This window comes from Puntigrus tetrazona, chromosome 5, assembly GCF_018831695.1.
Source record: "Puntigrus tetrazona isolate hp1 chromosome 5, ASM1883169v1, whole genome shotgun sequence".
Taxonomy (NCBI): Eukaryota; Metazoa; Chordata; class Actinopteri; order Cypriniformes; family Cyprinidae; genus Puntigrus; species Puntigrus tetrazona.
Window position 1 is genome coordinate 19,988,581 of NC_056703.1, and position 24,115 is coordinate 20,012,695.

General features: G+C 36.6%; 1 protein-coding gene across 2 annotated transcripts in view; it reads left to right on the top strand.

Annotated features, from left to right (window-relative positions):
- Positions 1-24,115, top strand: part of col27a1b (collagen, type XXVII, alpha 1b) — a 67,804-nt gene that overhangs the window by 21,004 nt on the left and 22,685 nt on the right. For both annotated transcript variants that reach the window (XM_043238756.1, XM_043238757.1), the window contains exons 7-28: positions 838-891; positions 7,971-8,015; positions 8,683-8,736; positions 9,627-9,671; positions 10,661-10,714; positions 11,446-11,490; positions 13,802-13,855; positions 15,778-15,822; positions 15,981-16,034; positions 16,443-16,487; positions 16,970-17,023; positions 17,317-17,370; positions 17,495-17,548; positions 17,975-18,028; positions 18,118-18,171; positions 19,079-19,123; positions 19,906-19,959; positions 21,525-21,569; positions 21,672-21,725; positions 21,933-21,986; positions 23,313-23,366; positions 23,911-23,964. In XM_043238756.1, the coding sequence (XP_043094691.1) occupies positions 838-891; positions 7,971-8,015; positions 8,683-8,736; positions 9,627-9,671; positions 10,661-10,714; positions 11,446-11,490; positions 13,802-13,855; positions 15,778-15,822; positions 15,981-16,034; positions 16,443-16,487; positions 16,970-17,023; positions 17,317-17,370; positions 17,495-17,548; positions 17,975-18,028; positions 18,118-18,171; positions 19,079-19,123; positions 19,906-19,959; positions 21,525-21,569; positions 21,672-21,725; positions 21,933-21,986; positions 23,313-23,366; positions 23,911-23,964 (1,125 nt within the window). The remainder of the gene's footprint in view (positions 1-837; positions 892-7,970; positions 8,016-8,682; positions 8,737-9,626; positions 9,672-10,660; positions 10,715-11,445; positions 11,491-13,801; positions 13,856-15,777; positions 15,823-15,980; positions 16,035-16,442; positions 16,488-16,969; positions 17,024-17,316; positions 17,371-17,494; positions 17,549-17,974; positions 18,029-18,117; positions 18,172-19,078; positions 19,124-19,905; positions 19,960-21,524; positions 21,570-21,671; positions 21,726-21,932; positions 21,987-23,312; positions 23,367-23,910; positions 23,965-24,115) is intronic.

Consider the following 24,115-nt stretch of genomic DNA (forward strand, 5'->3'; position numbering starts at 1 on the left):
TTTACATGATCCTTCAGAAACCATTCTAATATGCTCATTTGCTGCTCTTGTGTGGAAACCATGGTCAATAAGCCTAAAGGACTTGATTTGCTTGATCAGGTTTGTTGTGAAATTAGAGTTTAGGGTCGTGGCCCTCCAGCAACTAGTATATGCATGCATTGTAATCGTGTATACTTTGATTTGGTTTTGCATTAGTCTTGTGTAGCCAGGCTTTCAGACTGATGGCTAAATATCTGGAATCTACGGTGGCCTTATTGATCATGGCCCACCCTGAGGCTGTTTGACCGACATGTCAAACAACCAATCACAGGTGGTTTTGTTCAGTGCCACGTTTTGGAGCTTGAAAATGTCGCCACAATAACTCTAAAACTCTAAGTAAAATGTTAAATATCTGATGCCTCAAACTTTAAATATTTCACATACTTGTCCAGAATTTAGTTGATCCACCTTTCGTGAGGTGTTTGTGGACATGGCATCTTTGTTTCCAGGTGGAACATCAAAAAAAACACAGGACACACATTTCACCAGAAATCACAAACACCAATCAGTCATTACTTAGTAAATAGAACAGATGCTGGATAAAGACTGTGTGCTTTCTAAAGTATGTGTGCTGAGCGCCTGAATTCGTGCATTCGACCCTATAGTGACCCCTAAACTGTCTGGTTATAAACTTTCAAACTTTCTAAAATATCTTTCTTATTGGAACTACTCAAGTATGAGTAAATGATGACAGGATTTAAGTTCCACCACACAAGTTACAATGTGTGGTGTCTCTAGATATGTTAACATTGTCAAATCTACCATACCAGGAGTAATTTTCAGTGTTTTCCTTTTAAGGGGGACCCTGGTATATTAGGGCTACCCGGACTACCCGGTCAAGCTGGTCGGAAGGTAAGAGTCATTCTTTGATTCTAGGAGACTCCACCAATGTCACGTCACAGAACGTATCTAAGCACAGTTCCCAACCCAGATGTTTGGAAATGTTCAGCACACTTAATTTGCAACAGCATAGCATCATGTTTTTCCAGGAAACATTATTGCTTTATCAGCCCTATGCTAAAGTAATCCCTCGCATACAGTCATTCCACGGCTTATACTAGATGGCGAGACATCAGTCTCACTCAGCAAATGAGAAACAGGTTCTTGTGTCGAACTCCTCTTTAAATCAGTTGTGTGAAATCCCATTGGAAAAGGTTCTTGTAGTAGACCTCACGGAAGCTTAGAGCATTTCCCTGCTTTTCTAGAAAGAAACCCAATTTGTTTCAGACATGTTCACCTGACCTTCATGTCCTGGACACCACTGTGAACGGGGTAGCCAGCGCATGACTTCATTGTAATCCAAGTCCAAGGGATATCTGTGGAAAATTCCTTGTGAAAAACTGTGGTTTACCTCCATGTAGTGTGTGTATTTTATTTTGAAATGTTCTTTACCTAACAAGACCAAATAGGTGTCATTATAGTACAACAGAAGAAGTAAATGGTTTCCAAATCAAATGAACAGACAGCGCTTTGGCCAGGGCAGAAGTCCTGCTTTGAAACAGTCGTATTTCCAATGAACATATACACTGTCTACACCGCTGAGATGAAATTGGCTCTGCCAGCTCCCCGTACTAACACTTTCAGACAGTCGCAAAGACGCCCATATTCACTTTCTCCAAAGGGGAAAATTTGCTATTAAGAAATTTGCTTTTCGAAAACCTCCACAGAAGGCATTTTCAATTGGGTTTGTGAATTTGGCATTCAGTATTTTGGCATTCTAAGAAGTAATTTTATGTGCTGTTGAAAAGCACACGCAAAGAGAACAATACATGTGCGTCGTATTACATCAGCACTTTTACATATATTTATAATCAATGGTGTTTGTTTGAACATTTGGATCGAAATGACTCCCCGAAACATTGTAAAGTAATGGAATTACCTGGCATTTTCTTTTTCTCCATGTGTTTCCAATCACACAGCCACAGATATAAAACAAAATATTAAAAGCTGGTGGAAAATAGTTGCAGACACTACTTGAGCTAAATTGCTGCTGGCAACGATCTATAAAGTTATTCCATCTGTGGGCCGTGGCCAAAGACAAAATCTTGTAACAATGAAACAATTGAAAAATGTAATGCTCAAATGTACTGTAAAGTAACGCATGTACAGTAAGTCAAGGTAGCATAATTTGAACGTACGAGCAGGTAATGATCAGTTGGGATTGAGTTATGCTTTTAATTTCAAAATATTGAGCCATGTGCAGTCTTTCAATGGTTTGACACTCGCGCTCTGGGGACCACCAGATGTGGACTCTGGCGCAGCTGGACAGTGTGCTGTAATTGGATGAGCGTGGGTTACTAACGTCTGCTTGGAGATTGTAATGCCCCACCCCTTCTCTTTCTCACTGAGGTTCACTGGGACCCTTTTGGCAACGATCGTTTATACACTGTATTTGTCATTTGGTTTGTGTAACTGTTTTATAGACCCAAGATGTGAACGGTGAACTGTTGCACGGCATGTATATGTTAGTATTTTTTTTTCTGTGATGTGTCCTGAAGTGATTTCTGTAGAGCTGACTTAACATCATTCGTCATTACAAGCTCCAGATTCCTTTCTGCTTACTCATATTCTCACACTCAGCTGCTCTGTGCTCAGTTGCTTATCTAAGTTCTCAGACATAGCTGAACCAGTTTTTGTGTTTTCAGAGCAAAGCATCTAAGGCAAGCATCACTATTATTCTTTCTTATAATTTTCAACATGATTTCAACAAATTCCTTGCCCAAAGTATTAATCTAGTAACACTTTTAAATATGGTCCTTGAAGTTTGTCTTAGTTAATGCATTCAATTTTGTTTATTAATTAGCACATGTTCATTAAATAATATTAACGTTTATTTTTGATTATTTTAATGATGCCTTGCTGAAAACTTTAAGATTAATAAATCAGGTAACTAATCTAAATTGTTAGCATATATGTTTTAGATGTATTTCCATTTGTAATGTTAACAAATGGAACCCTTAACATTGAATTTGTGTGCTACAAATGTAAATGACCTCTTTTTTTAATAATAGTGTGCAAATACTTTTCTTTATAATCGAACACAGATTTTGCCACGCATGCTGTAAAACAGGGAGAAAAAATAAATAAATATAATAAAATAAGAACTTTTGTCTGGTTTGCTGGATTTAAAAAGTTTTTGGACACTTCTAATCTGGTCAGGCTGAGACCCAACTACAGTATATCAACTAAAGACCAGTCTAAAGTCTGGCTTGGAGGCTGGCTTACACTGTCTCTTTTAGACGTACGATGTCCTTTAATGTGGTCAAGCAAATAACCACCTAAACATCCTAGCAACCCTATAGCAATGCACTAAAAACCATTAAAAAAACCTTAGTAGCTGCATGGCAACCATCCACAAAATCTCAGCATCATGTTTTGCATAGAAAGTTTTATTTGTGCAAACGCCACTTGTGTTTACTCATGAAAATAAAAAGAGACCTGGGACTCACGGCATTTGTTCTGAAAACATGCAAACCGTAGTTAAACTGATGCTACAATACAGCACGATTGACCTCAAAATCTGGCTTTAGTATTTGAAAGGACATTTTCATAATATTTGAGTTTTTAGCCTTAGGCATTGGCTGGAAATAAATCTTCAACAGGGATAAGAGCGCTATAAAACATCAAGTTCTCTCATTTAAAATTGTCCTTATTTTTCTTTTTTTATAACTGAGCTTTTGAACACATTCCCTGCCACCTCTTTGAGTAATGGTTTGTCGACATCAACAAACTCAGAACCTTGACCACATCTGTTATTGGAAATCAGTCTCATAGACGTCCTTGGTTGTAATAGCATAATTATATTAAACTTTATTGTTGTCGCAGATTTACTGAATGGGATGGAAAAAGAGCCTGTTACTTCAGGGGGAAAGAAGTACTTTTGCTTGTACTCTGCCAGAGGTGAATGACCAATTGAGAGGAAGACCTTTGGCACAGACTGTGAAATGGAACTAGAACAAGCTGCGTATTTTGGAATTGGAGGCGTCCATTCATAGTTACCTGGAAGAGCATCTGAGTCTGCAATAGTTTTATGAAGCGACACAGAGAGAAAAAAAACATATATTTGTTCCTTTTTCTGTAGCTAAGGATTACATAAGATAAATAGTGCAAAACAGATACTACAGGCTGTCTTGGATTGTCTTTGTTTTGGACCACAACTCCAACTGTCAGATGTTTTTAAAGATGAACTAAATCAAGTTTAAATTGAGTGGTTACGAGCTAGGCTGTCTTGGTTTATTTAGTAGCTCTCGGTATCATCGGAAATCACAGAAATAGAATAGTTAGTGATTTAAATTTATGAATCGAGTTCCCAGTGGAGTGCTGCTGAGATATTGCATTAAGTCTGCTGTCTGCTGCTCAACTGTATAATCGAATGGGCTTTGTGAAACCAGGCAGGAAAAAAAATGGTGTTTGTTGTATGCATGAAATCTGATTTTTGCAAGGCATATTTACTTGCGGCTTGAAATCTAATTAAAATCAGATTGTATTTCATGTCAGATTTCATGCCGGCTGGAATACAGCGTGTCATGCACAATGCTGTGGTGCAATACAGCTGTGCCCACATTCACCCGCTCGTTTAACTACTCTAAGTTGCATTCATGTAGTAAATTGTGAATCAATGAGCAAATTAGTGATTTTGGACACATACACAAGTAATTATGTAAATACTTTTGTGTAAATGAAGACACATTGAATCAATATGTTTTCTTCCATATTTGATGTACATCTAAGTGAAGCTAATGATCGGGAAAAGATTTTAGTTGTTTTACAGCAAGATGAAAGATGAGGTTGAATTAAAATTTTTATGCTGTTTTCATTTTTATATATACTGTTTAAAACCTGTAAAAATAGGGCACAATGCATTAATATGCGTATTGTTATTATTTATTTATTTATTTATTATTTACTAGGAACAACAACCAAATAATACAAAGTAAAACAGTGCAAATACGAGAAAAAAATTAATAAACATTATTAATAATAAACAAATACATATGAATAAATTCATATGAAATATGCAAAAGTAAGTGCAAAATTAAAAAATTTTAACAGCAGTAGTCTGAAATGTAGTAATTATTGTGTAACCATTATCAATAATAATGTGGTAAAAAAAAAGAAAAAAACAATACTTGTCGACTGTTATTACTTTGTTATAATCATACAGATCTATTGGTTATAGTGTAAATGTACAGTATTAATAATAATGATGATAGCGTAAAAGGTAATAATAATGGAGTTCGTTTAACTGAATAAAAATATGACGACAAAATTTGATAAAAAACACAGAATGGAGGCCTTATCTTCTGAATTCCTGAAGTCCACCACACACACACAGCTTCATACATGCACTGAAACAGTTGCTTTCTTTTATTACGGCCCCTTTAGCACACACATGTGGGATCTATTTGTTCTCTGTTTATGCACGGTGCAAACGTAAGCACCAATGGCTAAAAACATTCTCTTTTTCATGGCAGTGAAGCCTGGCTCTCATTCCTACTCTGACTCTTAGTTCTACACCGGGGACTTCCCTCCCCTTATGCAATATATTTCCATAGTTTAGGAGGAGGGAGGGCATTGTTCATTGTCCTCCACAGAAGAGCACTCAGTTCCAGTGTGGAGATCACAAGCCCGTGTTGTATGCATTTAACCTGTCTTTGATCGCTTGTGCCAAACTATGATTTGTTTTGTTTGCTCAGAAGAGTCCTCACTAATTAGGTTTTAGTGAGCAGTGTTTTGTAAAGAGATTTGCCCCAGCAGGCGCAGATAAACTCTAAAAACAGTTGATGGAACAGTTGGCACTGACACAGTAGCTGCGGGAAGAAGGTTTGCTCTAAATCACATACAGAAGCCACAAAATGTGTTCAGATTCTGATAGCACACTTAAAAACGCATAAATGATATTGCATTGTATGAGAAAATATCAAACCGAATAACATTTATTTATTTGGCAGCACTTTACAATAAGGTTCGTTGATTAACAGCATTAGTAAACTCGAACTAATAATGAACAGTATTTCGACAGAATTTATTAATATTAATACTAATGCATTATTAAAATTGCACGCAAGTTAAGGCACTGTGAACATGAAAAAACAATGAACAACTGTATTTTCATAAACTAACATTAAGAAATATTAATAAACAGTGTAATAATTGCATTCTTTGTTGTTTGTTCATGTTAGTTAACACATTAACTGAAGTTAACAAATGACATCATATTGTAATGTTATATTTTAAATTGTTTGACGTACTAATAAAGATATATACAATATGTAGCATTTTAGTATACAGACCAGTTTTCACTATTATCTAGATTTATCTAAAGTAAAGTTTGACTGAGTTTTATTTTTTCATAGACCCACATTTAGTTCCATGAAAACCTCTGGCATTACTTTTTATTTCTAATATAACTGAATGCATGCATTTTTATATGTCCAAAAATGTTTTGTTATTACATTTCAAAATAATTGCATTCTATTTGAATATGTGTTAAAATGTATTGTTTCCTTTAATGGCAAAGCTGAATTTTCACCATCATTACTCCAGTCTTTAGTCTTACACGATCCATCAGAAATCATTCTAATATGCTGACTTGGTACTAAATAAATATTTTTCATTATTATCAGTGATAAAAAACAGTTGTGTAATATTTTTACGGAAAACGTTATACATTTTGTCAGTATTCTTTAATGAATAGACAAAAAAGCATTTATTTAACAGTTAAGATTTACCTTTGTGATTTACCATTTGATCAATTTAATGCATCCTTGCACAAAAAAATTCAGCAGTTAGAAAAAAATATTCTATATGTACAATGTTCTCGTGTGGGAGTGTGAGAGATGAATCTTGTCATAAAATTTCCATTTCTCCTCTTGAATTCTAGTCAGTAGAAGTTTCCTCTCTGTTATTGTAATCCCAAAGGTTACTGCCAATTACCCAGCCAAGACACATAACACCACATGATTTTTCACTCACTGTGAAGGTGTCAATGATGTCTTCATTACATTTACAGTCCCTATAAATCTCAGTAGAAGGAAAGGTTCTTGAAGTTGTACCCCAGCACACTTACGAATAAGTGCCATGAATGCTCCTGTTTTGTTGGACCTTGAAGAGCTCTATAGGTCGATATTGAATAGTTTTTGTTCATTGGTTCTTGTTCAAGTAATAGGTTACCCAAGAATTAGAGGAGTGATTCCAAACCTGAATATACTGTATTAAATGTGCTTAATACTGTATTAAATACTGCATTGCACGGAAAAGATCATCTTAGGCATTCAGAGAAATTTGTAATGAAGCAATTACAGCACATAGTTGAGCTATAAACTATAAAACCCGAAGAGGTAGCTACCACATAAGCATAAAATGTTGTCTTCCTGTCATTGTTGGCTGATATGAGAGCTAATTGGCCTGTCCCCAGCCGTTAATGAGTTGGTATTAGTTCGGAAGTGGTTTTGCTGTTAGAGTGGAATCTGTTGATGTGCCCTTTGAGACCTGTTATGTTTCTCTGCATTTATTACTTTTCCATCCCTCCATCCTGGGAACATTTGTAAACCGCTGGGATTGTACATGCTGGTTTCACTTTGTGACTCACTGGCAGACACATCGAATGCAAAAGCACATTTTCATTTCGTTACGTCAGAAAAGAATGACGTTACTCGTGCAATGAGAACATACTGTCGGCTTATGGTCATTTTATAGCTGCTTGTGGGAAATGATTACGTTTCTTTAGAATTACTAAAGTTAGAGATTATGATAGATTTTCTTTTGGCCCTGTATGTGGAAACCCCCCAGGATATGATTAAGCAAATGTTTGAGAAGTGACTCCCTTAAAGGCGCATTATCCTTGCTGTAATTTACCTCCTCTTGTTTGACAAACTATAAATTGAAGTGTCTAAATCCTTTCACAACGCTCAATCTCTCTCTGTGTTTAGGGACAGCAAGGCCATCCTGGTCCATCTGGCCAACCCGGAGATCAAGTGAGCTCCTATGCCTTTACTTTTTTTTTTAGAATTAAAGGACTGATAAAACTATGATCTTTACATAACCAGTGTAAAAATCCTGATAGTGCCAATACATTCACCACCATTCACATTCACAAATCTAATCATTCTGAAATGAATCAGGAAGAATTCACATGATAGAGTTTCCCCTATGCAGAATAGCTTACATTTTTATTACGTCATTATTCCCATTATATATACATGATATATAATAAATTGCATGCTTAGCAATGGACACAACTAAAAAGACACTTGTAGACTAAAAAATAATAAAATTTCTGGAACTGATTTTTTTGGAATTTAGAGTTGTTGAGTTATAGACTAGTAGTAGAAAAATAATATCTTATGCTTTCATCTTTGTTTCATAATTTCTCAATTCTGTGGTCGGCCACACATGCTCTATTTTTGACATATTGACAAAAATGGCAACGATTAAAGACTGAAACTATTTACAGACACGCAGAAGAAAAACATGTTGTTTTAATAGAAAGGCTGTTCACTCCTCTCTCTCTCTCCTTTGTGCTTTTTATCTTTCTTTTTGTTTGTTATGGCTTTCCACAAGAAAAGCTTCCAATGCTAATGACATATTTATAGTAATGGATATTTTCCTCCTTATATTCTGTTCATTCTCCTCTCTCCACAGGGAGAAAGAGGACTGGATGGAAGCCCGGGTGCCAAAGGTTATCCTGGCAGGCAGGTGCAGTAAATCTTCTGTTGTGCTGCTGGCTTGCACAGTACTCACCGACACGAGTATATTGAGACTAATAATAAAGTGTCAGAGCTCGTACTGGAGACTAAAACTGCTTGCTCTGCAAATATGACCACTTATTTTGACATTTTTTTTTAGAATTAACAGGCAAGCACTAAATTAATTCTTTTTTTGGTGCCAAAAGTGTGAATGATATTTGATCTTTGGAAAATCTTCGATCTTCGGAAATGATCATTCTCCCACTTTTGATAAGTCTGAATGTGATCAGCAGCCGCTTTTCCAGATTAGCAGATTCACATATTCAGGGAAACTACTACAATTAAATGAAACAATTAAACATTCTGGTAGTTTCCAGTTGTATAGTTTTCATTTCACAACGAGGAATGTTTTTGAATTTGTTTGTGGACTTTACACAGAATCAACCAAAAATGATGGTATTTATTCACCCTCAGGTTGTTCCAAACCTGTCTTCTGTTCAACGCGGAAGAAGATATTTTGAAGCATGTTAGTAACCAAAAAGTTGACGGTGGCCACTGACTTTCATATGAAATATGAAAATCTGTGGATGTCAATGGGTACCGTCAACTGAGTAAATGCCAGAATTCAAATTTTTTCACATGCTATAAAAAGCACGAGAGATGTTGCGAGAATTGTATTTCAATTGTTCTCAAGTATTTCATACAAACACATGTTTGTAAATCACCTGTTCAGGACCAAATCCAATCTGTTCCTCACGATTATCAAACTGTCACTTTTTAATAGTATATTATACACACAATACTATGGAGATTTAGCTTTGATTAGCGTACTTGCAAAATTGCAACATAATAACTCACCTTAATTGCTTTTTTTTTCTTTTTGGTTTGTTTTTTGTGTAGGGTTTGTCAGGGCCTATAGGAAATATGGGACCAAAAGGTGTACGGGTAAGGGATAAATAACACAAGAACTTTCCTCATTGCCTGTTTTGATGTATCTGTATTGTCTTTATATTTCTTTTTCTAATAAGAAATTATTTAGACTGTTAGCTATAAATGAATCATCATGTATTGATGTATTGATACATCATGTATAAGTTCAGTTAATATGAGATGTTTTCTGAATTCATTGTTTTTCTCCTACTTATAAATTTGCCTAGAAGTGATAGAGCTGTTACAGTATGTTCAGGAAGTTTTGTAAGGACTGCTACATTTTTGGTACTGAAAACTTTTTTTTCCAGTTTGTAAACTCTGAAAGGCACCAGAAAAGGAAATGGTTGTAGACATTTAAGGATCCGTTATTGGGAGTTGTTTTCATTATAAAACCTCAGAACATCAGCTCTGAAAGTATACGGCTGTCAGCTGGGTTTTATATTATAATTCCACTAACATTTTAAAACCAGTTTGGTCTTGTAAAGTATATGGCAGCAATGTAAATCCAAAGCCTTTGTTTTGTTATTTCCCTTAGTGCTAACATATTTTTATTATTAGTTTGCTTTATTTGCTGTATATAAGAATATGTTCATGTATTTGTAATACATATATATTTAAATCATGTTTTATTTCATTTAAATATTTCATATTTAATGCCTTTCAATTTTATGTCGTTTTTTTATTATTGTACTCTTTGTCTTGTTCTTTTCATGATTTTATTGTACATTCATGTGTATTAACCTTGTGACCCAACCTTAGGCATCCTGCCGAATACCAGTGTGATCCCTGGTGTGAGGGTATGTGCCCTTGGACTACATCGTGGAAGCCAGCACCATGCAGTCCATGGGCATATACACTTGCCTCAAGGCCTAGATCTTCACCGAGCGTCTACTGTCCTCAAAAGACCTTTGCAAGTTAATCTGCTCTTTATCGAGGGATATTCAGGCCATATCACTCTAAATTCTCTCTGTTTATTTCTTGTCTTCTTACACTCCCTTTTTTAGGGCTTCATTGGAATCCCAGGCGTCTTTGGTCTCCCGGGACCTGATGGAGAAAGAGTGAGTGTTGTTGTTTTGCTAATAAAGAAATGTGCAGCAAATAGTTTGAAACTGAATAGAAATATTAAAGTGATATACAAATTTAGCAGAACAAAATATATGTGCAACTGTATGTGAAAAACAAACAAAAACTTCAGTGTAACAGCTGTTACTACAGTTGTGCATAAAAGTCCATTGATGTGGCATAATGGAGATGTATAGTCTTGGTTTTATATGCCCCTAGAGAACATATTACTTGAGCAAAGCCCACACACTTCCACTTGTGCCTTACATGTATCAATCTTCTTTATAATGGTGGCTTGTAAATCCAGAAAGCACTTGCTTTGAATAGGAAGCCTGGTGAAAGGGGCACGCTCCACTAAAACCACAGAGATCCCCCTTCAAAACAGTAGTTAGTCTCAGTTCTCACAATATTTGCTCAGGAACCTCGAGCTGGTGAATTCCGGCCTGCAATACTTTGTGGAAATAGCAATGTAAGCCCCCGGGAGCTGGAATATGGCCTGCTGCGGATTAGCCAGATCATGTCTCCTATTTTCAGGCCCTGAGGGACAGAGTTCATAGAGATCTGAGAGCCCCTTTTGTGTCCAGAAGAACAGAAACTAAAGACCTTTCAGCATTCACACAGTCTGTTGCATGTGGGATTGATAATTGATTAATTCCATTGTGTGCATTTTGATATTTCTGTTTCTTTTTACCTGTCTTTCCAATGCACTCCTTCTGTCTCCTCTTAGGGTTTACCTGGTGTTCCTGGGAAGAAGGGCAAGATGGGTAGGCCGGTAAAGTTTTCTTTCACCATCCTCTCTAGAGAAACTCTGTGAACGACTTGCCTCTGTGTTCAGTGATTTGTGCCTTTATGCTGTTTGAGAGAGTTTGATTCTTTTTGCGTTGACTTTATGACCCTCATTATCTAGAACCATAAAGCAGGGTTTCTTAACCACTGTTCCACAGCCAGTTGGATGGATACATTCGAGTAGTTCACCCCAAAATGAAAATTCATTCACCCTCAGACCATCCAAGACGTAGATGGGTTTGTTTTTTCATCAAAAAAAGATTTGGAAAAATGTAGCATTACATCACTGGTTCATCAATGGATTCTCTGCAGTGAATGGGTGCCATCAGAATGAGAGTCCAAACCTCTGATAAAAACATTACAGTGACCCAGAACATTAGAGTAATTAGTTTCTTGAGAAGCCAAAATCTGTGTAATAATTAAAAGCAGTCATATATTTTAACCAGAAGCAACTGTTTTAAGTTAAAAACATCTTGATGCAGTTATTTATTATAATCAAGCAGCTTGCTTCACAAAATGGTAATTCATAGACTTGAGTCGTGTGAATTATATGTGGATTATTGTGTTTTGTCAGCTGTTAGGAATCTGATTCTAATGGCACCCATTCACTACAGAGGATCCCCTGGTGAGGCTCAGTTACTCCAAATCCGTTTCAAAGACGAAAACAAGCATATCTATATGCTCTTTTTTTAAAGCAAACAATCTATTTTGTGACTTTTTTCTTTAAAAACATCACGACCACATTGCAGCCTACATTACATATGTATCAATCTGATAGATAGGCAGACAGAGAGACTCAATCATAGCATAAGTCATAATGCAACTATCATTTTTTTACTGTCTTGGCAGTAGACAGATTTCATTTAGAGGAATAATACTAAATTACCCCTAAATTGATTACAAAGTTTTAACCATCTGCACATCCATAATCATTTTCTATTTACCAAAATGATGCTGGTGTTCTCAAAAGAACTAGACATTAAGTATTCAGGCTCATCTTTTTCCAAAACAACTACCAATTACGTGCAGCTCCTTCTAGACTCAAAGCACAAATGCAGCGCCAAGCGCAGCTTCATCTGTTCTTAATAAGCAATTCTTTAACTCTGCAGTTCTGTTTGATAGGCAGCACATGCACCTAAGCCGTAACTCACTGTTTGCCTTGTTGGAGGACAAAAAAAGATCTCCACACGGCGCAAGTGTTGACTTTGGCCTTAAGACAAGCACACGTTTAGCACACAGTGGAGTGCGACGTCATAGCTCTTGTCCTCTTATATAACGTAACAGTAGATAGAGGGGAAACAGTGCTGTCAGCGAATCCCTGCCGGTCCTCCTCTCGCTGCTCCTGGTCGTTGCCAGTGCAAGGAAACACTCAGCCATGGAATTTCCTGCAGGCCTGACAGTGATGAGAACTGAGCTTGTTTCTGTGACTCGGCATCAGGCACTGTTTTCACAAAACAAAACTTGAGTGCAGCAGCCATATTCGTACATTCCTAATTGCTGATGTAAAAAAAATCCTTTAAAGTATTTACTTTTACTTTGTATTTTTTACTTTATTTGTGACTTTTACTACAGTTTTTACACTTTATTTATTTAAAGACTGCAGTTATTTGATCCAAAAATACTGTAAATTAAGAGTATTATTGTGAAATTATATTACTATTTAAGTTTTAAACTATTATTTATTACTGTGATGCCAAAGTTGACTTTTATAGCAGCCATTACTTCAGACATGATCCTTTAGAGTTGCTAAAGGATGCTCTTATTATTATTAATATTGAAAATAGTGGAGCTACTTAATATATTTTTGGTGCAAACTGACGTGTTTACTATTAGTTATTGGTTACTATTAGTTTATGGTGCGTGGCTAAAATGCAAAAGAAAATACAGATCTTACAGTATCCACAGTAGAAATCACTAATACAAAAGTGGTAAAACAATTCTAGCCACTAATATACCTCATCCAAAACCACCTCTGTAAAATGAACAATGCTACAGTGTCTCCCAGTTTTCTAGAATGTGTTGGCTGTATATGAGATATAACTGGTGGTTAGAACTTATTCTATCCTATTGCTGCTTTCCTGTGGCTGTTTTTTGGGATTCAGTTTTTTAGTATCCCATGATTATGGAGTAGTTCTGGTATTACAGAGGTTTGCACAGGATTAGAGTGAAGGGACAATGTTTACCATGTGGGCGACTGGAAACAGCAATGCACAAATGGTATCTGCACTGAGTCTAAGTGCGGTTTCTTCAAGTCTCGCTCTGCTAAGCTCTGCCGTCTCTCACATTTGTGTGCTTAGGGCTTTCAAGGAGGTTTTGGGGAGCAAGGACCACCAGGACCTGATGGAAACCCAGTAAGTAGTGCTACATCAACCACCTGGCCAACTGCCATCTGGGAGAGCTCCAGTTTTCGAACGCTCAAAAGAGATTTAAACATAGCTGTTTGAGGTTACATTTATTATCAAGGTAAAGTGTATAAGAATATTGCAGCACAGTGAGAGAAATGTTCAGGAAAAAATTATCCCAAAGTCTTCTAGCCTCTACATGCCCTTTTCCCGCCTGTTATACACTGTTATGCACATACGGTTATACAAGCTGACCGGGCCACGCAAAAACCGCTCTAATAAATACCTTTGATTTCTGCCACCACAATAACACACACAAGCCAGTTGGGAGTCTAGTGTGTGCAACTCAGCATTGAGTAATATTGGTAATGAGGAAATCATCTGTCACTACCGGAGTCTGCAGCAGATATCTGTTTTAGCCATTACAGGGGTTGCTTCAGTTCTGATCGTTTTACCATTTTCTTTACCCAATTTCTCATCTTATTCATGTTTCCATGTACCTTAGTATTCAAATAAGTAATTTTTCTTTCACTGATTTGCATATTAGGCATTGACATTGTATGGGCATAAACTGTGTATTGACAAAAATTATTAGCAAAAAATTCTAATGCAAAACCACATTTAATCAGCTTGTTAGTGGTATTTTGCTAAGCCAGTTAGGAACAGTTAAAAACTGAGAATTTTTTTACCTTGAGTATTAGACAGTGGAGACTATGGTAACAGGCGCCCTGGACTGCACCACAGTTATAAAGCACCTACAAACTCACAGAGCCCATAGGAAGAGAATTCATATACGCAATTCATATTACGCTGGTTAGCAGCAAGGTTGATCTGAGGATTACGTTCAGGAATGCTTTACCGGGTGAAGGACACAATAGAGCCTGACCCTCCAACCAATATGAAATCTGGATTTGATGGCGCTTATTTCATCATATCCAAAAAGAACAGTGGGTTACAACCAATCCTGTATCTGCCAATCTTGAATCGGTCCCTTCGTTGGCTACAGTTCAACAGTTCAACACAGAAATGCATTCTTTCATGCATATAGACTCAGGATTGGCATTTGTTCTGACATGCTAGCCTGTCAGCATTGATTGTAGCTAAAAGGCCCAAAAAGGTAATAAGGACATCTTTAAAATTGTCCATGTGACGTCATTGGTTCAACCGTAATTTTATGAAGTTATGAAAATACTTTTTGTGCACAACCCTACTAAAAAACAGCATATGCTGGTTAGATACGTCTTGAAGCTGGGTTGCTGGTTTAAGCTGATTTAGGAAAGAAAACAAAAACATTATTATTCATCAATTCTCTGCATGTTACAAGATGGTGCACTTTCCAAATAAAATGTTGTTTTGTTTAAAAAACGTTGTACTGTACAAATTTATTCATTAAGTATCTTGCCTCCTGCCCATCTCAGTGGCATATAGCAAGTATATAGCCTTTCAATGCTGAGTAGGCGGTAGCTTTAGCGTAGTGTTAGTGTTTAGCGTAGCGTAGCATTAGCCTGTCCGCCTGATTCCCTTCTGTACTGTAACCCTAACCATATCGCAAACATAGAGGACACGCACGCCTTCACCTCAGTCCTTTTTATTCATCAGCGGTCACTCAGCAAGAGCAGCCGACCCCGTAACATCTATCTGCTCGCTTTCAAAGAACAAGGAAAGCGAAAAATACACAGGGGATTTTTTTGGCCTGCTGCTGAGAGAGGAAGTAGGTATGGCAGGTAGCAGCGGGCCAGGCACGCCACACAACAAGCACCTCTCTGTACTCAACAGCATGTCTCTTTCATTGGCTCACTGAGGGGTAGATGCAGGCAACAGATTAGCTTGATATCAGGGAACAGAGGTTTCATCTCCCCCAACTTTCTCCAGCGTCCTCAGAGCAAACGTTGTGCCAGTAATGCTCAGTATCTGCTCTCTGTTTCTTACAGGGGGAGATGGGTGCCCCAGGTCCCGTTGGCATCCCTGGTTTTATTGTGAGTAAACAAACCTTCAATTATTAACAGTGAACCTTCTGGCTGTGGTTTTTGCCTTCCCAGTATAGATGCTTTCTGTTTTCAGTTTTTTTCCTGTGAATATAATGCATGCATTGTACATTATTATACTTGTTTATCATTTTTATATTTCATGGCAGGGTGATATGGGTCTTGTTGGAATTGTGGGTCTTCCTGGATTAATAGGACCAAAGGTGATTACATTGAAATTGTTATGAACATCCATGCTGAAAAGACTATTTCAAATTACGCTAAAGGGATTTGCTGGTCTTATTGATTTAGGATGGTTTGGCTGGTCTCCCAGTCTAAAAAGTAGCCAAAACCCCTCTAAAACAAGAAAAACACACCAATCTACTAGCTTGGTCAGGATGTGAGAAATCAAAGGAAATTAGCTTACAAATTGCTTGCTTATAGTTGTCTTTGTGCACTACACTGGAATAACTTAAAATTATTGTTTTAACAGTTAGATTGACACACAATAACTTTAGGCCACACACAGTATTAGTTTAGTTTGCATTTAAGGAGCAACTAGTGGTTAAAATGTATGGTTTTCAATTCATAAAACAATTCTTCTTTTTTAAAAATGATCTGCTGTCTTGCAGGGAGTACCAGGAAACCCTGGCGAGCCTGGACTGAAAGGTGATAAGGTGATCTGAATAACCTTTATAAGCTTTTGCTTCTTCTGTATTTGATTGCACAGAGCCATTATTAGGAGAGGCTGAGATCAGCTGTAACATGCTAAAACACACAAAGTTCAAAGGTTTAGGGTCAGTAAGAATTTTTTAAAAGCAGTTCATAATTTTATTCATCAAATATGCATTACATTCATCAAAAGTGACATTAAAGACGTGTATGTTACAAAACATTTTTATTTTATTTATACTCTCAACAACTTTCACCAAGGAAGATAAAAAATGCTTTAGTATTTTTTGAATTATTAATAATAGGAAGAAATGTTTAGTCTTTGTTAGTTTGTTATCTCCATGTTTACAGTTACAGACGCATTTTAAGATAGATACAGAGATAGATATAGCATTTGTAGTAACTGGATTATTGCTGTGATTGAACTGCTGGGACATCCTGACTTAAAGAGAGCGATGTTTTGACGCTGTTTTATCTCTGTCGACAGGGTGAAGTCGGGTTTCCAGGTGAACCGGGAGAACCTGGATTCCAAGGTGACAAGGTATTTCAGATAACAACTTTTCTTTTGATGTATTCAGTGAGCAATATAAAAAACTGTTGAATAAAAAAAGTAGCGTAGAAATAAAATTCCCTTAGAAACTCATTACAAAAAAACCTCAACAATAAATTAATTGTGAATTTTGAAATCGAAAGACAGCATTTTTTTGTTAATCATGCTGCATTAATCTGTGTTTATAACTTCAAAAAATGTGTTTGTGTGCATGCATTTGTATTTGTATTTATGTGCTTATTTTGGTTTTTAGCAATGTACATATAATTAACTGAAATTTCCAGGGTAATCAGGGCTCATCAGGTTTACCAGGAATTCGAGGAAAGCCAGGACCTCAGGTTAATTCAGAAAACTTTTTTATTATTAGGGTTATTTCGTTGTGTTTTACCTGGATGTGTAATATTAAATCTATAGTTCTGATTTGACAAAAATGTAAATTATAGCAAAATGTTTGTCTTCCAGGGGCAACCTGGAGATCGAGGCCCAGACGGTTTGCCAGGCCCATCTGGCCCTAAGGTAATGGTGCTTTCATTTCAGGCCAAATTGCAAAAGACAAAAGGTCGTTGTCTTGTGTACATTTTAAACTAATGGTTTCTTGTTTTACCCTACACAATCGCTCAACTTTTATACGATTAAATTCTTACTGCAGTTCAGTTCTCCTGTAAACATGCACAAATTCACAGAAAATATAGTATAGACCAAAATATAGTAATAGAGCAAAAAAAGGCTTTCAGCTGCACATAAGTGCACAGACTTCACAGTGCACTTGTAGTTCCTTCATTTTGTGTTCATTTAATATAACCGCAGAGAGATGGATATTAATTTGCAGTTGTATAGAAAGCTCACACGGTCCTCCAATAGCTTTCAGAGAGAGAAGTTGTTTAGCTGAGGGAGTCTTCTTAGATAAAGTATAATAAATGTAATGTTGTTACCTTTACTTAGGGTTTTCCAGGGGATTTTGGACCACCAGGACAAAATGGTGCTGATGGCCCAAAGGTGTGAATCCTCTTTTAGCTTTAAAAAATTTGCAATTAGGTCCTAAATTGTAAAATGGGGGCAAATATGCTACTGTTTTATTTTTGCAGGGGAATGCAGGAACAAGAGGGATTCCGGGCCCTACAGGAGTTACAGGACTTGAGGTAAGATCCAGACAGCTTCTTTGGTTTTGGAATTAATCCTGAATTAATAGAGGTAAATCTGAGTGTACAACTATATACAGTATCTGCATATAGTTATAAACAGTGTTTAATATAGGCAAGTTTATATGATAATAATCCTCTGTGTATATCTGTGTGTGTCAATTAAAACCCATAAAAAGTTACTTTGTGCTGCAAATGCATTTGTAAGTCTGTTGGTATATACAAGGAAGCAATTTGTAGTCACAAAAACAACTTCTAATAGGTCCAGTTGTAACTATAATTAATAAATATTTGCCTTTGGGTAATGCCAAATATCCATGTTTGGCATACATTCTTACACAGCAAGGTTTTTTATGCACTCAAGTAAAATCCCTTAGTAAACCCATCAAGACCTGGAGTCTTATACAGCCATAAGATTCCATTGCTGTATGATATTTTTCTATGATATATTACAGATAAAAAAAAAAAATCCACACATAAAATAGGTGACACATTAATGCATACAACAACTAGATATGCTAGAACTTGGTAACACGTTAGTATAGGGACCAGTTCTCACTATTAACTAGTTGCTTATGAGCATGCATGTTATTAACATATTGGATGGACTTTACCAAAATCAAATCAAATTATCAAGACCAATTAGTTAGAGCTATTCTGTGTTACCTGGCATTGAAAATAAAATGTATATGGCAAAGAATAAGCAACAACACATTTTGAATGAATCTATTCTAACATCCATATTCATTCATATAACACATAGCTTAGAAGCTTATTTGAATCTGTTGTATTGTAGTATAGGCTTTTGTTTTTGTTTGCATATAAAAAAAGGTCAAAATGCTAATCAGTATAGTTTTGTAGATGCTTATTGCTTCTAAAATAGTAACGCCGCTGTTTTAAACCACAGGGAGATCAGGGCCCAGTAGGACCACCAGGGGCTCCAGGACTAGAGGTGAGTACTTTCTTGAATTACCCCTTGGATATCTTAAATTAAACTTGAATTAGACATCTTAGCAATCGCATTGTCTTGGCTAACAACATACTAAGGGACCTCACGGCTTCTGACCAGAGACTTCCTGTCATTGGTGCTAGTTCCTGCAATTTTATCATTTTGTTGTGTTAAAGTTGAGCATTTAGTGTAATACAGTAATAGACAACAAGGCCTTTTGTAATGTGTTAGTTTTAAAAACCTCCAAATACAACAATCTCCCAAACCACTCTTCCAAACCAATTTCACAACAGCATCCAGACTACACACTTATTCAGCAATGAAGGTATTAAATGTAGTAAATAATATTCTGTTCTAATGCCAAAGCCTATCATGCAACAGCTGTCTGTACCTGACAACAAGAGATGGATTCAAGTTAACAGCTCATTGCATTTAACCCACTTTCTCATGTACAAACAGTGCCAAAAATCCCACAGTTTTGTAGAGCCTGTCCAAGTGAGGCCAGTGTGGATAATTTAGCTAATGAGGCAAAAGGGTCAGACATTAGCTAATAGATGACCAGGGGATATCTATCCGAGCTCCAACATAAACACTTCTGAGTATTCTTCACTGTGTTTGTGAGACTGAAGGTGATGCATCTGTTCCTGAATCATTTAATGTAGCTGCGCTCTCGCTCATATATTGGTGAACGGAGGAGATTGGTCCCAGGGGATAATGAGATGTCAGGGAGTAGATTTAGAGGACTGGGGGTCCAGTACTATGGGTCATTTCTGCTTTCTGTTTAGGGCAGACCTGGGAGGAAGGGTTTCCCTGGGAATCCAGGGGAGGAGGGAATGAAGGTAAGAATTCATGACAGCCAAAAGGCCACTATTTTTTAGACTCCAGTTTTTCATTAAATGTGTTTCTTCAACTATTTGGCCAAGTTTGGCCCAATGGAAAATCTTTAGTCCATCCATCCATCCATTTAACCTCAATATTTTTCATTAAAAGTTATCTATTCTTAATGAAAACGTCCACCACCATTTCATCACATCACACCATGCTTACCATATAAAGCCTAATGTATGAAAACATTTTTGTTAAAATGTGTTTTTTTTCACTTGATAACTCATAAAGCATAGTTCATAAAGACCTCTGTTTTATTCAGAGGCCCATAATATATCCAGTGTGGTGCAGCTGCCGATAAACGGATATAAGATTAAATTCTGATAGCTGGTAATGTAAATCAGATATTACAGGGCTGTTGAATGCTTGAATCTGATTTGTTGACAAACGTTCCATGGTGCGTTATTTTCAGGGAAACGAGCGGCAATAATTGTTCCAGGAATGTGTTTACCGCATAACATACTTTGTCAGACTATTTCAGTTATTACAAAGGGCCTTAGAGCTTACATCAACAAAAGAACCAAAACCTACAATGACAATGACCAAGCAAATAAACATAGTAAACATCAAGATAAAAACAAATAAAGTTAAAGTTTGGCTTTTAGTAGAGACACTGCTGCCAATCAGATGAACAGTTTCAGGTATTTCACACATGCTTAATCTCCCTCTCCTTCTTTTTTCTCTAATAACCTCATTATTAATTATTTATAACTGCATTAGTCTGCTGTAAATTGTTTAAGCCTCCATTACCAGGTCTAAAATGACGCTTTTGAATTATCAGTGGAGTTGATATCTGTTGTTACTCTGTATCTCCCAATAATGTCTTAAAAGATATTGAAATGTTTAGTTTATGATCAAAGCTCTGTAACAGAAGTGTAATACTATAATAATGCACAGATGGAGACAAATAAATGCTCATCAAAATCTGGTTAATCATTTGATACTCACACTCAATATGATCTTTCTAAAACAATATGATATAGATAATTAGTTCCTTTGTCCAGCAAGTGGTTATTTTGAAGTATGACTATGAAAGTTATTTTTATTTTTACTGTATTTATTTCAGTATTCATTAATTACCAAATATTCAGCATTGCCCAAATAATCTGTAAATATTTTACAGTAAAAAGACATTAACAGCATTCTGTGATGACATTTTAATATTGTCAATAATTTGTTTTTAATAATGTGTTGAAAAACATAATGTATTATTAATACAATCAAATAAAATTTGTACGCATTTTTGGACTAAATTAGAACTTGAATGGAAGTAAAACACAAATCAGATATTATGATGTTATGATTTGCCCTTAATTTTTCTTGTTCTCACACACGACATGTGTTTTATTTCATCTCAAGCTCTTCACAGACACTGTTGTCTCTGTATAGTGTCATAGTTGAAGAAACACCTTTCAATTTTTCCTGTCCCCTATCTTTATTATAGTACATTACGTTGTTAAATGAATACAATATCATTTAAAGGAGTTTTTGAATTGTATATCTTATCCCTTTGCTGTAGGGCGAGCCTGGATTTCCTGGAAATCCTGGGATGCTTGGTGAGAGGGTAAAGGATTTTTCATATACTTTTGTAAATATTTATATGCATTTTAATCTGGAGTTAATCATTTTTGATTTTTCTTTTCCCTTATTTCTTTGTGCAACATAGGGTCTTATTGGTTTTGTCGGACCTGTCGGTGAGGTGGGGTTTCCTGGAGAAAAGGTCAGCATTCAGTTTCACAGCATTCTGCCATGTGTAATCATGTTAAATTCAGATTAATCTTGGGTCCTGTTTATATATGGCATGTGTTTTAAATCAATCATCAGACATTTATGTTGGTTTTGTTTCATGGTCAATGTTGTCTTTCCAAGATGTTAGTGTTATCTTCTGCTGTGTTGTTTGGCTCAGATGTGTTTCTTGTGCTCTCAGGGAGATCGTGGTGAGATGGGTCTGCCCGGGCCACCTGGAGAAAAGGGAGCGATGGTAAGGAGTAAGTCTGGATCTCGTCTCTGCTCTCAGGGGAACTCTAATACCCACTTAACCTTGAGCAGTCACTATAACTCAAACGGCTCACAGCTACAATGGTTGGAAAGTAGTAGTATGTGGGAAAATGCCTCATCAGCCATTTTCCATTCATGAGATAATCAGCTAGACCACTGCAACAGTCATTTCCTTTTCAATGACATGAGGAAATTGTAGCCATTTGCTGCGCAAAGTGGTTTGGGAATAATGTCAAAGTTGAAACCAAATTCAAGCCACTACAAAGCAACCTTCCAGTCTGTCCAAAACGTTTTGTCATAATTTCAGTGTTTCAATAATTCCTAGAACACTTAAAACTGTATGTATCTGTTGCCCGTGGCAATCCAAAAAAGTAGTCTTCATTATGAGCACATGCAAACAAACAAGATAAGAGTTGTTCTCAGTGTAGTTTTCTGCATCATTCTCATAAGAGCTCTTTCTTCTATGCTGCAAAAATGTGCAGTTAATAGTAATTAATACCTTTCAAGCAGTGTGAAACACAGCTCTAAATGAATGCAAACATCCTGAAAAGTTTTACATCTGAAAGGGCACTGTTTATCCACCTTTTTCTTCAATGCCGATTTAAGCCTATGGTTGAGACTTCCAGGGCATTAGCCACTACAGGTAATTAACGAGAAGAAAAACAATATGCAGTAAACAATAAAACTGTTTGCACTACAATCCAGTGTGTTCATAATGTAATACATTAAAACAATATGGTAGGACACACCAATTTTCTGTATCAAGCAGGAAAACTAATTTTTTTGTATAGCTAAAAGTAGTTGGAAGTAGAATGAGACCGGAAGCTAGACCTACAGAATTTACAAATGGACACACCAAATGGAATCCCACACCATTTCATGTTGACATCAAAATAAAACTTTAGTATATTGTCCGCCCACTTCTTGGTCTTTACGCGTTAATCTGAATGAAAATGCATATTCATTCTTTGCCATTAGGTGCCACTAGGTGTGGAAAAATTTATTGCTGAGCGAATCATTTGGGAGTCATTGAGTAGCCAAATTAAGATAAAAAATTAATACATATCATAAGACAACAAAAGTGTTTTTTGACCTTGCACACACGTCAATCTGTTGTTGGGAATTTTCCAAAACCAAAATATAAACCTCTCATTACCCATAATAGGGCTACTTTAAAATACCACACCACCAAGTTTACTTGCAATGGTGTACAGTAGTACAGTTGAAACTAAACAATAATCTCTTTTTAGAGATTCTTTCTTGCAATAGAGATTGTTCTATAATGATGTGCCCATGATTGATGTTTTAGGGACACCCTGGGGCCCCGGGTGAGAGAGGCCCATCTGGACCAGAAGGTACACCAGTAAGTCAATGTTATGTATTCAATATATATAAACTGACTTAATTTATCCCTGGCCAAGAGTCTCTGCAAAAACTAACATCGGCACAAATCTTCTCTGTTTTGTGTCTTACGTTTTTGTTGTAATTTCCAAATTTTGTGCAGTCAGCAGGTCTGAATCTTTCTAGGTAAATCCAGATGACATTCTATCATTAGAGCTGTTCATGCACACTGATAATAGACACTAGTGTACTTAGCGTCGTACCAAATGAAACCTGACAACTCCTTGTGCTTCTTTGCTCTTTTCGCACAAATGATGATGTCATCCAAGACTTTGGCAGGAAATACCATTTGAAGGCACTCGTATGACCCTGTGAGCAGGGCAAAAAGTGCTGCGCAGTACAAACATAAACACCAGCCTTTGAAGGACAGAGCTTTCACCCTGAAGTTGTAATCGGGTCAAGTGATGTTTGTTTGCCTGCCAGAGACTCTTGCCAGCTCTAACTGAATTTCTCAGGGAACGTTGTCCGGCTGCCTGATTCAGGACTCTGTGTTTCTGTGTTTCTAGGGGCCTCCTGGGTCTAGGGGCCTCAGTGGCACCAGAGGACCCAAAGGCATAAGGGTAAGAACTGATCATTTTGACTATTAGTAATGATGGTCCTTACATAAACATGTGTGTTGGAAATTAAAAATGTTCAAGAATTAAAAGTAAAACATTTTTATAAGAAAACAGTATAATGTTCAAGCTATGCTCGTCAGCAAAAGTTTTAATT